Here is a 13,947-nt window from a genome sequence, read left to right on the forward strand (position 1 = left end):
ACATATCTCATCTGTGTCCCAGTCTCCGAGGCCCTCGTGGAAGGCACAGGATCTGAGGACGGTGTTTGGAGGCCACGCCCTCCACTATGACCCCACAGGTTCTTGGGTGGCAATGGAAGGGGTCTAGCTGTAAACACTCTACCTCATTCAGATACTAACATGGAATCCTAATTACTCATTAAATCCAGAGATTAGGACTGAGATAGTGACAGTACCCCATCCCCCTCCAAGGGTTTTGATAGTAACCTTGCCCTCACTCTGTGTACATTGAGTGTATTTGTTATAAGCAGGTACTTGCCACTCACCCAATTAATTATTGGTGAATGACAGGAAGAAGTTAAACGGACTATGGAATATTTACTTCTGCAAGGATAATATGGCTTGGTGAGGGAAATATTTTTTGTAATCATAATATTTTTTCAAAATCATTTACAAGAAGTGATTTGAATGAAATAGGCATGAGACAGTATATATATATATATATATATATAGGTTAGTATAATTATAGCCTCAGTGAGGTTTTTCTTTTTTTTTTTTTCCCCTCTGGATGTTTTTAAAGCGGTTGTGGCCACCTAACCAGCCAGTCTTTGTTATAGTTAAGCTCTAACCACTTCTGGATTGCTATGAATTTGGCCCATGTTTTTTCACTTTTGAGATAACTTTTGGTTGATCCATCACACATCACTTGGTCCAAGTGACCACTGTAAGAATAACTTAATCTTTTTCTCCTTACAGAAACTGTCTTCAGAGAGACCCAGCTCAGACGGGGAGGGCGTTGTGGAAAATGGAATTACCACATGTAATGGAAAGGAGCAAGGTGAGTTCTGCTTGTGCCAAAAACATATATATACTTAAAAAAAAAAAAAAACAAACCCACAGCCAGGTTTGTAAAGTCTGATTGTACGAAAAATGTCCTGGGTGATTCAGATGTGTAGATATCGTCCTCATGGCAGAGGATACCGATGGGAGTGCCGGAAAACCCTTTGGTTAACATCAACCCTGCAGGTCTTCTTTTTCCATCCTGCCAGACCTTGACCGAGGTTGCCATCTGTTGTCTTTTTCTGCCCTGCGTATGTTTTGAACTTATGACTCACAGCTGGTTATTTCTTCACTCAATCTATCACTGAGACAAATTTGCATTGGTGAGCAGCCGGCGTGTTGCTTAGGGACCTGGTGTCCAGTGAAAAGAACTTTGGATGATGAGGCAAGAAACCCACTTTCCCATTCAAGCTCTGCCTTTGCTGAGCCCCATGATCTTGAGCAGGTATTCCCTCTTGATGAGCCTCAGTTTCTCCATCTTTAAAATGAGGAGGCCAGACCTGCCGATTTCTGAGATTCTTAAAAATGGTTTTCTGAAAATGTCTTTATTTTGCCTTCATTTGAAACATTTTTAAAAATGTACATTATATAAAAATATAATATAAAATATACCATATTAACCATGTCTCAGTGTACAATTCAGTGCATGAAGTACATTTATATTGTACTGTCATCACCGCCATCAGTCTCCAGAACTCTTTTCATCTTGCAAGAGTGAAGCTCTGTCCCTTTTAAAAACTGACTCCCCATTTCCTCCTCCCCCAGCCCCTGGCACCCCATTCTGCTTCCTGTCTCATGAATCTAACTCCTCTAGGGACCTCATCGAAGTGGAGTCCTACAGGCCGTGTCCTGTGAGTGCTTATTCCACTTAGTTCCATGTGCTTAAGTTTCATCTGTGGTGTGGCCTGTGTCAGAATTTCTTTCCTTTTTAAGGCTGAATAATATTCCATTGGATAAATGGACCACATTTTGTTTTCCCGTTTATCTGTCGATGAACACGTGGGTGGTTTCCACCTTTTGGCTAGTGTGAATGATGCTGCCGTGAACACGGGTGTGCAAATAAGCCTGTCTTACCTTTTTCAGCCCAGCTTTCTAGAGATAGAAATTAAATGCCGTAAAATTCACCGTTTGGCATACTGTTGGTGAGTTTTGACAAACACTGACAGGCACGTAACCATCACCACAATCAAGACACGGAGCACGGCTCTAACCCCCCAGCCCCCACCGTGTTCTCTGTGCTCTTTCTCCCCCGTGTGCCTCTGCCTCTACCCCAGGCCCTGGCAGCTGCTGATCTGTTTCTTATCCTTTACCAGAATGTCATAACGTGGAAGCATCTCGTTTGCAGACTTTTGAGTGTGGCTTCTTTCACTCAGCACGCTGCGTTGGAGAGTCGGCCGTGTTTGTGGCTAGTGTCACTAGTTGGTTCTTTGCTGCTGCTGGCGGCATTCCATTGTGTGGATGGACCGTAGTCAGCCCATTCGCCGCTTGAAGAACATTTGAGCTGTTTCCACTTTGGGGCAATGGTTTAAAAATCTGTTCTGTGCATTCAGAGACAAGTTTCTGCGTGGACGTATGTTTTCCTTTCCCTCAGGTAAATACCGAGGAGTGGATTGCTCGGTCATAGCCTTCTCTCCAGCCTCAGTATTGTCACTTTTGTTTTGTTCTTTCTATTTGAGCCATTTTAATAGGGGTGTAGTGGTATGTGATTGTGTTTTAATTTGCATTTCCCTAATAACTAACAATGTTGAACATTTTTAAATATGCTTATGTGCCATCAGTATATCTTCTTTGGTGAAATGTCTCTGGATATTTTGCTCATATTTTTATTGGATTATTTGTGCTTATTGAGTTTTGAGAGTTCTTTGTCTTTTCTGAATACAAGGCCTTTATCAGATGTGTTTTGGACGTATATTCTCCCGATCTGTGGCTGGACTTTAATTTTCCTTAGCAGTGTGTGCACTGAGGTGAAGGGCAGCACTTGTGGGTGTGGAGGCAGAGTTCCCACTGCAAAGCCAGACAGCCTGTTTGCTCACTGACCCTGTGGCCTTGGCTGCTCAGCTGAGTGATGCAACCACCCAAACCCACCTGCCCACTCCTGGAGTGAGCCAAGTGTTTCCGTTCTCTGTGGTGACATCGCCTTAAACCAAGGAGCAGTCCAGCCCACTAAGAATCTCGGAGCTCAAAGCATCTGGACTGTTAGGACATTACAGAGTTCACTCTCAGAGGCCACGGTACCCACTTTTTTCATATGTGGTTTTCGAAGTCTGTCCTATCTGAGTGCAATTTTGGTTCTGTCCATCGGAAGTTATTCAGTGGAAAGTATTATCTGTGTCTTCCACAGGGCACACATTATGTGTAATCAAAACCAGGAAAGCTATCTTTAAGTTTTGCCCTGAAATAAAATAACATACAATCTCAATGTTCCTGCTTAGAAGTTGAAGCACAGCAGACGTTGGTTTGGTTGGTTCATTTTCTGGTTTGCTATTTCTTCTCCCAATGCATCTGTTAGGTTCTACAGAATAATATGTGTGTCTGGATGCACTTGTAAGCAAATATATCTATATTTAAAATTCTCCTGTTTCCTCTTAACAAGAACAACCTTCTATGCTTTGGAATTAAATGGTGGTGACCTTGGTTTACACATTTTCTTTTTGTCTGGCATGGTGCTTTGCATGTAGCAGACACTCAATAGTTACTGGAGAAAGTTAAGGTTGAAGTACATTCTAACCTTCTGTCTTCGCTTTTATCCTTGCCTCTCACTCTTGACCAATTTGCACCTGAGAGATTTGAGTTAAACTCCTTTTATCCCAGCCACGTGATAACTCAGACACATTTCTCTGCGGGCTGCATAGAGAAAATCCTGAACTCATACAGGTTTTTCTTAGTGTTAGAATCTCAGATGAAGAAAGAGACAGTCGAGGCTCCATGCGGTCAAAGCCACAGGGAACGACTCTGGAACTCCTGTTTCTTCTCTCAAGGCGGACTCCCTCCTGTCTAATAGACCGACACAGTATGGTTGATCCTACAGCAGGCGTGAGGAGTGTGGGCTGAGGAGTGCAGACAGAAGGCTGGGACCTTCTGTCTGGGGGCTGTGAGGCTCCTCAGCCCCACTTCACATCTGTAAGATGTGATCATTTGTGAATGTGTCTTTTGGTAGAAGTCATTGAATAAATAGTCTGACAGTATTCATTCTCATGCCCCTATTCCTCCCAGTAGCCTAAATAATAATAATAAAAAGCACCTGAATTCCCATTTCCGTAGGTTACTGGGAAACTCTCTGGGTTTATGATACTCGTGGTTTTAGAGAATGCCCCGCGTTAGTCTTGCTCCAGTGGCGTGTGCCAGTGCCTGCCCACCTCACGGGCCAGCATGTGCCTGGACACTCCAGCTTTTCTACCCTTTAGCTGCAGGGGGCTGAGCGTTCTGAGTGTTGAGTTTTTCTTCCTGGTTCTGTGATCTGTGCTCATCTCTGCCTTTTGTTTGCTACGTAGCATCAAGTTGTTCCTGATGGTTTTCTCCTCATGTTCCCACGTACTTGGGCTTTTTCACCCCGGGATTACCGTACGTCTTCCTTTTTAAAAACTAATCAGGGAGTATTCAAGGAATTCCAAGTTTTAATTATAATCTCATTTCTTTGTAGTCAGAGTCGAGCAAGCACTTTGTCGGTCAAGTTGGGCGTTCATCTGACACCCCAGCTCTCTGCGATGGGCTGCATTTTCTGGGGGGGCCACACTGTCTGTGGGGGATGCCTCTTGCTCCACCAGCCTTTCTCAGGGTGCCCCGGGCACTTGGGCTGTCCTGGCCAACAGGTTCTTCTTTGTAAAGCTCACGGGAATGCGACTGTGCTGAAACATCCTCCTCTGGGTCTTCAGAAACAGCTGGGAGGGGCCGTCCACTGTTTCTGTCCCTCTTGGTTTGGTTGAAGTGACATTGAAGTGATACAGCTGTCCCAGCCGCCGCTCCCTGTCTGATGGTAGCTGGGAGGGGCTGTGCCTTCAGACTTAGGGATCGAAAGCGAGTCTCGGCGCTTTATTTTAAAAGAGGGTGTGTACGTGTTGGGAGAGTGGAAGGAGGGGTGGGGGTGGCATTCCTGGGTTCTTTGTTTCTAATATCACAGGAGGCCTAAGTCTGATTTGTTTAAAGTAACACAGAAATGCTGGGACTGTGTTGTGTTAGTCAGCTTGGGCTGCCATAACAGAATACCACAGACCGGGTGGCTGAAACAACATGTATTTAGACAGCCCTGGAGACTGGAAGTCCAAGACCCAGGTGCCGCCAGGGTTGGTGCCTAGTGAGGGCTGTATCTTCCTCAAAGGCGGCTCCCCGCCCACGGCCTTCACACAGCCTTTCTTCTGTGCCTGTGCCGTCTCTTCTTAGCAGGGCACTAACGCTATAGGACCAGGACCTAAGCGGGAGGGTGGAGTGTGGGAGGGCAAGGCCCGAGGCAGGAGACACCAGGGGTATGTTCTGCCGCCTTCGCGCATTTGGCTGCGGTGGGGGCAGCAGAGTGGAGGCAGAAAGAGGACCACTTCCCGCCAGCAGAGAGAGATGGAGATTGGGAAGGATAAGGGGACTGCGTGTGTGTGTGCGTGCGTGTGTAGAGGAAGGGTTTAGGAGTTAGGCCAGGGCGTGTCATCTTGTGTCCCTGGCCACACTTCCTCTGCAGTTCTTCTGCAGGATGTGTGTGGGTTCATTTGTTCCTGGAGTGGGGGGTGGGAGGGAGTCCTTGACTCTCATCACCTTCTGAAAGGGTCTGTGATCTCCAGAGGGTTGCAGCCAGCAGGTTGAGGGATTCATGCTGGAGATGAAGGGGAAAGGGTCGGGTGGTGGGGTTTGCCCATGACACTGAGAATCTCTCTGTCCCCTCAGCTCCAGTGAGCCCCGCAGTGCAGCTGTGTCCCGAGCGCCTCGCTGGCCTCCCCTCAGCTCCAGTGAGCCCCGCAGTGCAGCTGTGTCCTGAGCGCCTCGCCGGCCTCCCCTCAGCTCCAGTGCCGGGCACATAATGGCCCTCAGGAGATGAGACGGGCAGACAGCTCACCTTCTCCAAGGGTCGCTCTCTGGCCCAAAGGGTCTTGTCACTCAGTTCTGGTGCTGTCTCACATGCACGTTCTGATTTCTTGCCTGATCCCTGCCCCTATAATTCTGCCGGAGGTCACGGACAGCGTCCTCAGCAGTGGAGAGAGGTGCCATGACTGGATGGGGCAGACACAGGATGCCAGCTGGCAGCTGACCCTGGGCCTCCGTCGTAGGAGATGGTGGGGAGTGATGAGAAACACCCCATGTTGTCCCTCGCTGGCCCATCTGCGTGGAGACTGCTTCTGTGGTTCTGCCACTGTTGCTTGCCCACATGCGGGTCCAGAGTTGCTAGATCTTCCCATCTTTCAAAGGAAGCCAGGCATCATTTTTATGCACAATGTGTATGAGTTTTATGTTTCGGCAATTAACTCCAATTTAACACTGTTCCGGCTAAACCAAACATGAGGGGCTGGAAGGCAGGCCCCTGGTCTGAGAGCTCTGGATAGGGCCGAGTTGAGTGTCTCACAGATGGCCAAGGGGCTCCTGAAGAAGAGTCTGTTCCCCTTCCCTTCCTTGGCCTCCCCTTGCCAGCCAGGCCGGAGCTACACTAGCTGCCTTCTGTTCCTCAGACACTTGGGGCTGCTTTCAGCCTGACAGCTTTTGCGTCAGTGATGTTTTTCTTGCCTGGATGGTTTTCTCCCTGAGATGTGCATGGCTAGTTATTAATTTAAGTCAACCCCTGGACAGGCTTTCTCTGACCGCCCAGCTGCTCTTCCACATAACCCTATCTTAGATCTCCATGTGGTCCTTGTAACAAGCTTCCTACCAGTAGCCCTGTGTTCCGCTGGAATCCCAGCATCTAGACCCATAGCCAGCACACAGCAAGTGCTCATTAAGTAAAAGTGGAGGGAAAGGCAGGGCATGGTGGCTCACACCTGTAATCCCAGCACTTTGAGAGGCCAAGGTGGGTGGATCACTTGAGCTCGGGAGTTTGAGACCAGCCTGGGCAACATGGCGAAACTCCATTTCTACAAAAAGTACAAAAATTAACCAGGCGTAGTGGCATGCACCTGTGGTCCCAGCTACTCCAGACGCCAAGGTGGGAGGATCAGTTGTGCCCAGGAGTTCAAGGCTGCAGTGAGCTGTGATCACACCACCACATTCCAGCCGGGGGACGGAGTGAGACCCTGTCTTTAAAAAAAGAAAAAACATGCCAAGGGAAAGAAGAAATGGGTTGTGATGTATGTTTATTTTTCAGTTAGTATCTACAATTAAAACCTGCATTTTTGCTGCTGTGATTCTTGACAGTGAAGAGGAAGAAAAGTTCCAAATCAGAGGCCAAAGGCACCGTGCCGAAAGTCACCGGGAAAAAAATCACCAAGATCATCAGCCTGGGAAAGAAAAAGCCGTCCACAGACGAGCAGACCTCCTCAGCTGAGGAAGATGTTCCCACCTGTGGTAAGACTGCGCTTCCCAGAGACGAGCAGCATGCGCCTAAGTGGGTTTCATTTTCTCCTGCGGTGGTGTGGGTACCCACTTCATCCAAGGCTCATTAATTTGAGCTCTTTTGCATTGGACTTGGAACCATTCAGATAGTGGGAAATGTATTAAATGTTTACACTTTTACCTCTTATTCATACAAGACTTTGCAGGCCTTTGAGATGATCTCTAAGGTTCTTTCAAGGAAAAAAAAATTTTCCCTTTAATCCTCTGAAGTTCCCCCAAATCCCTTGGAAGTGTTTTTAAAGGACAGCATACACAGGGGCTGCTGGTAAAGAAAGGATTGTGGGAAAACCTTTACAGAACTAAGGCCAGTTCTTTCCTTTGGGCAAAGTGATAAAACTAAGCTTCCTTATCACGTCACTGTTAGTCACTTTGTGTTGCTACCAAAGGAATGCCTGAGGCTGGGTAATTTATAAAGAGAGAGGTTTATCTGGCTTATGGTTCTGCAGGCTATACAAGTATGGTGCCAGCATCTGCGCAGCTTGTGATGAGGCCTCAGGAAGCTTTTACTCATGGCAAGGGCAGAGGGGAAGCTGGTGTGTCACATGGCAGGAGAAAGAGGAGCAGGTGCCAGGGTCCTTTAAACCATCAGATCTTGCAGGAACCACTGGTGTGAGAACTCCCTCATTACTACAGGGAAGCCAGCAAGCCATTCATAAGGGATCCGCTCCCATGACGCAAGCACCTCCCACCAGGCCGGCCCCCGACACTGGGGATCACATTCCAACACGAGATTTGGAGGGGAGAAATATCCAAACTATACCAATTACATTTCTCAAACTGAAGTTTCAAATCCAGTCTAACACACGGACCATCTCCCTGGTCAGTCTTTCATCTAGTAAGTCATCTTTGAGCAGCTACCTTTTGGTGGCCACAACAGCCCTGGCCCCCCGTGGCTTCCAGTCTGCTAGCCATGTTACCACAGAAACATGTATGTAATGACTGGCTCTGGCGGCGACAGGAGGGAAAACCCAAGAGGCTGTGAGAGGATCATAAGAACCCTGGTGGGCTGGGGGGATCCAGCATTGTGGGGTGGTCTCCATGAAGACATGGGTGAGAGTTTCCATCTGGAATGCCTTCTAGGCAATCAAGTTCAGAAGAACCATGCAGCTCTTCCTAGGAGGAAAACTTGGTGAGCTACGTTTTTGAGAAATTAGGAATGTGCTGTCATTTTCCTTGTGTACTATTGCGGCTCACTCAGCTCCCCGCAGTGTGAGCCCATCATTCCTTCTATTTGAATAGTCATTCTAGTCACCCCCACCCCTTATTGAGCACCCGTTATGTCCAAGGTGTTGGGTTTTATTTTGAGATGCCAAAAGATACCTCATTTAGTTCCTGCCCCACAGCGCCTAAATGGGGCTATCCACACAAAGATAAGTTTATTCAACAGATCTCACGCCCCAGCAGTGTGGCTTATGCCACAAGGATAATACAGAGGATGGGCTGTGGTGGTCAGGAGGAGGGATGGATCGCAGGGGCAGATGGGAGGAGCCAGCAGGCACTGTGGCGTGCACTGTCTCGAAGGGAAGACAGGCAAAGTCTCAGCTCCTCGGCAGCTTTCACGGTGTGATCTGGGAAGCTGCATCATACCGATTTCTGGTGGACACAATGAAGTTGTCTGGGCAGACAGCAGTGAAGGCGTCATGTGGTTGAAGGAGTCTTGCAGAGGGGTCCTGTTGAAACAGCTGCCTGTGGGGTTGAGTTAGGGGGGAAGGCTATCACCATAAAGGTAACCGAGGAGCCTGGTGCATTCCAAGCTCCCTGAACTTGGTCAAATGGCAGTTGAGTCACAGGAGCAGGCCAGTTGGTACTGATGTTTCTCCACTACCCTCCCTTCCCTCCCTAAATAAGGCGAGAGCTGAAAGGGCGGCCACCCTGCCGAAGTGCTGTCAGAGGAAACAGCTGTAGCACAGAATGGGGAGGGTGAATGTGTTGGTGCCCCAGTGCTGGGCCCGCTGACCTCTGCCTTTCTTGGAGCGCATGGAAGGTGGGACTGCCTCACATCAGCCCTTGAGAGTTAGCGATTAACAATAGAAAGCAGGAATTAGGGATTAAATACAGGAGTTAGGGATTAAAAACAGAAAGCGGGAATTAGGGACTAAATACAGGAGTTAGGGATTAAAATAGAAATCGGGAATTAGGGATTCAATACAGGGGTTATGGATTAAAAACAGAAAGCAGGAATTAGCCAACAAGACGGAAACTACTCTTTTGTTTTTGTTTTTGGTTTTGTTTTTTAATGCTCTAGGTCAGTGGAGGAAATAGAAACTCTTCCTTGAAAAACAATTAAACATTAGTATGAAAGGCAATTGAGAGACTTTGGCCCAAACCCCTCCATTTACAAAGGAGAGCACTGAAGCTCAGAGAGCTTGTGTGGCTTGCTCGGAGCCGTACAGCGAGCTGAGAGCAGAGACAGCCTCTGACCCAACTCTGCTGGTTCCCTGACCCACAGGCCTTCCCCCTATCCCTTCCCCGCAAAGATCTGAACACTCTCGTGCCTCCTGATAAATAGCTGCATTTGTGCTGGTGACTAGACACTGCAGTAAACTCTCTTCTTGGGTACCTTCTTGGAAGCACAGTCGGTCACTCAGGGAGCAGAAATACTGAATCCACAGCATCTAATTAGACACATGGATTCCTATCAAACTGCTTAGTGGACAGCTTTTGCCTCAATATTAACAGAACATCCTCTGTCCACAAGATTTTAAAGCTGTCATCTAATTCTTTGCAGGGGAAAGGGGAGAGGGGAGGAGCTTTTAGAAAAATAAAGGGGCAACAGTGACCATTTTCAGTTATTTTAGTACAGCTGCAAAGTTTCAGGCAGAAAAAAGGAGCTGGACAAAGGCCCTTGAGACTGAGCCTGCCAAGTTGAGCCTCCGCAGCTGCTGCTCTCTGCTCCAGGGAGATGAAGGGCCAAGCTGGACTGGCCGGAAGTGCAGTGCTGCTGAGCCCACAGGACAGAGCACCCAGGAGCCACTGAAAGTGGAGTTCAAATGCCAGCCCTTCCACACAGTGCAGCTGGGTCAGCCGTGCCCCTAAACGCAGGACAGAGCTGCTATGAGGGCCTTGCTTGTGGGGGCAGGGGAGGGAAGGCTCTCTGCAGGTGCTTGCCGGCTGGAAAGGTTTAGGGGGGTTTGGGCCAAAGTCTCTCAGTTGCCTTTCATATTAATGTGGTGAGGATTGCAGCCCAGCTGGCCGGGTCCGCCCGCCTAGCCCTGCAATGCCTATTGAGTAACGTTGACTGACGCGTTTAGCATTGGGCCGGTCAGCTCAGCTCACAGCCGCGTAGATAATACGATCTGAGACATGCGCAAAGGACCCTGACCAAAATTTCTCTCTTATTTGCCCTTCTCCTGTGCTTACAAGTCCTGGAATTATTGTCACTTTATGAATTAAGCTGTCGTTACCAGGAAATGCGTTTCCACCTTTTTCTGTCTTCCCCATCCCTATTTCCGCCTGTGGCTGGGACTGTGGCACCTTTTGACTGGCTCACCTTGTTCTACTCTGCTTCCCCCACCCCAGGCCACCAGATGGAAGTTTTGAAATGTTAGACTAATGGTATCACATTCTGCATTGAGAAAAACCAAAAGTGCCTCCTTTGTTGCCAGTTCAGGGCCTGTAACGCTGCTGTCCCTACTTCACTTTTCCGCCTTCTACATGACTGGCGTAAGAACAGGGGCACATTGGCTCACTGCCTGTGTCCACAGCACCGTGCAGAGCTTGGCAGACGATATCAGCTCAGTAAATGCTTGTTGAATGCATGCATTCCTTTAAGCAAATTGCTTCACCTTTGGGAATGTCAGGCTCCTCCATCTTGGATAATGGCTCAATACTTCAATTCCTTGGTTTTCATAAAAACTGAGGATAAAATACATGAAACACTGAGCTCAGTGCCTAGCCCATCGTTTATGCTCAGTACATGGTCACTGTGATTATCCATGTATTCATCCGACATGTTTTTTAAAAACATCACCTAAGCATACCAGACCTATCCAAGGCACAGTAAATGCAACGTCAGACGAGTAAATTATGAGAAACATAGAGTCTGAGAGAAAGGAAAGGCCCCAGGGGGCAAGTCGGAGGCTTCATGGAGCCTGGATAGCCATTCCCAGGGACCCTTCCAGCTGAAATGTTCTGTGACTTTATGAAGCTCTTTCAATGGCAGGAGTTTTTAGTAGACATTCAAGAAAGTTAGATACGTCGCAGTTGGTATCATAATCCACCTCCACGAAAACTAGACGAAGCCAGGCACTGTAGCATGCAGCTGGAATCCCCGCGACTCAGGAGGCCGAGGCGAGAGGACCGCTTGATGTCAGGAGTTTAAGACCGGCCTCAGCAACATAGCAAGGCCCCACCTCAAAAAAAGAAATCAGATGCAGTCTGATGAAAGGGCAGGAAGGCATTCTTAGTCCAAGAGCCACCGTGACAGGCTGTTGGTGTACCAGCTCCTCTGCCCCTGCCCTCGTCGAGGACATACTGCGAAGAGCGGGAAGGAGGCGTTTGGCTTCGGCAGGCCCGTGATCAGCTGCCAGCAGTTTCCTGACATTTGGTTTCTCCAAAAGCTGCTTCTTGATGCCCCTCTTGCAGGCCCCTCTCCTCCTAGCTGATCAGAGACAAATACTTGCTAAGATATAATGAACAGTTACATTGGGATAAAACGTCTCTCAAAAGTGTTGAACGTTTTGGCCACATGTAACCAAAGCACAGTAGCCTCTGGGGTGGGCAGGCACTATCATTTCCCTTCCTAAAGAGAATAAATAAATGGAAACTTGGCCACGCTTCTAAAAGGCTTTGGCTGCCTGCTCTTCTGCAGCTGCCGGAATTTGAGAGCCACCTGGCACTGAGACCCGCGACGCCCCATATCCGGAACAGCTGACCGGGAGGGTTTATATCTGTTCCCCTCCGTCTGTATTTTTTGTTTGTTTAATCTTCGGGCTGTAAAGTTAGTTTTATATTTCTAGTGAAATCTCCTCATGCACTCTTGCCACAGTGTTGTTGCAAGAAACTGCACTTTTTCTTTTGAATTTGGAGCAGAAATTAGCAGAAAACATTTAACTAAACTCACAAATTTTTAAAATTCAGTAACACCCTACCATAATATGATAAGTGAGATTCAAAAATAAAATCAGTTCTATCTGGACCTGCCTGTTAAGTAGTTAAATCTTGAGACGCCCTGGGTGAGCCTTGAAGCTCCCACCTGCAGTTCTTGCTCCAGGAGCCAAGTTGGCCCCGTCCTGGCTGCACTCTGGCACCACCTGGTGGTGGATGTCGTTCCAGCGTAACTGTTCCTGGAGATGACTTGGGGTCCCAGTCAGCACTGATTTCATCAGCCAGGCTAGAGGTGTCGGATTGGGAGAATATTGGGGGGTCCAGAGGACCCCCTGACTCTAGACTCCTTAGATGAGGTTGTCTGCCATTTCCTGTGTGGCCTCTTCATGTTCCCTACCCAGAAAGTAGGAACTTTGGGCCTCCCCATTTTGAGAAATGGGGGCAGGGGGCTGGATGGGGTAGGGGCAGTTGCTGAAAACAGACAGGTGACTGTGGAGCCACCTGCTGATGTGAACAGGTCTGTTATCCCAGGGGATTTTTTTCTGGGGAAAATTGGGGGGTATTGTGATAATTTCATATAAAATCTTGTTCTAAATAAAATGTGGATCTGTCCAATATAATCATCCCTCTTATGGCTGAAATGTCAAGAAATTCATAGTATCTGGTGGCCTTGGGCCAGATTCTGTCAGGGAAGAAGACACCATGAGAGTCCATGTCCCTGTTTGGGACCAGGTCCCCTGTGGGTGGGGATCAGGACCAGGCCCCCTGTGGCTGGGAATTGCTGCCCCACTGCAGAGTCCATGCCCTCTTGGGGACTGGGTCCCCTTTGGTTGGGGATCGGGGCCGGGCCCCCTGTGGCTGGGAATTGCCCTCTTGGGGACTGGGTCCTCTGTGGTTGGGGATCGGGACTGGGTCCTCTGTGGTTGGGAATTGCTGCCCCACTGCACTGTGTGGTCTCTGTCATTGAGGTCACTGACATTTCAATTCTCAGTTTCTTCCGCTCCTTCTCCGGGCCCCGTGAAGGGGTGCCTGCGCCCTGACCGCTTCAGAGTACGGGCTGTTTTCCTTGCCCTGTAGCTTACTGCTCCTTTTCAGAAACCGTTTTTGGGCGTGTTATCTTAATGCACCTCAGTTATGTGAAGTTATTTGAGGGGAGTCCTTGCCTTCCTTTTCCTTTTAGATACACCATTATGTTTGTCAACTCATGCTGAAAACATACTTAGGATTGATATAGTTAGCTGTCATTGCGTGAAAGTCTAAAAATGTAAAAATGTTGGCTTTCAGCATGAGTGGTTACTCTAGATGGTGTCAGAGCCATGGCGAGCACGTGGTTCCCAGCGCTGTTACTCGGACGCTCAGATATGATAGTTGACTCTCTTTTTAAGTAGCGCTTTGTTTTTCTTTTTAAAGACTAAATGTATTGGCCTGTAATCCCAGCACTTTGGGAGGCCGAGGCGGGCAGATCACAAGGTCAGGAGATCGAGACCATCCTGGCTAATACGGTGAAACCCCATCTCTACTAAAAATACAAAAAATTAGCCAGGCATGGTGGCGGGTGCC

General features: G+C 48.3%; 1 protein-coding gene across 8 annotated transcripts in view; it reads left to right on the forward strand.

Annotated features, from left to right (window-relative positions):
- The window catches only part of AFAP1 (actin filament associated protein 1), a 179,911-nt gene that overhangs the window by 120,984 nt on the left and 44,980 nt on the right, over positions 1-13,947 (forward strand). For all 8 annotated transcript variants that reach the window (XM_054484910.2, XM_054484904.2, XM_054484908.2 and 5 more), the window contains exons 8-9: positions 736-817; positions 7,144-7,293. In XM_054484910.2, coding sequence (XP_054340885.1) covers positions 736-817; positions 7,144-7,293 — 232 coding nt within the window. The remainder of the gene's footprint in view (positions 1-735; positions 818-7,143; positions 7,294-13,947) is intronic.

The sequence above is a fragment of the Pongo pygmaeus genome, chromosome 3, assembly GCF_028885625.2.
Source record: "Pongo pygmaeus isolate AG05252 chromosome 3, NHGRI_mPonPyg2-v2.0_pri, whole genome shotgun sequence".
NCBI classification, from domain to species: Eukaryota; Metazoa; Chordata; class Mammalia; order Primates; family Hominidae; genus Pongo; species Pongo pygmaeus.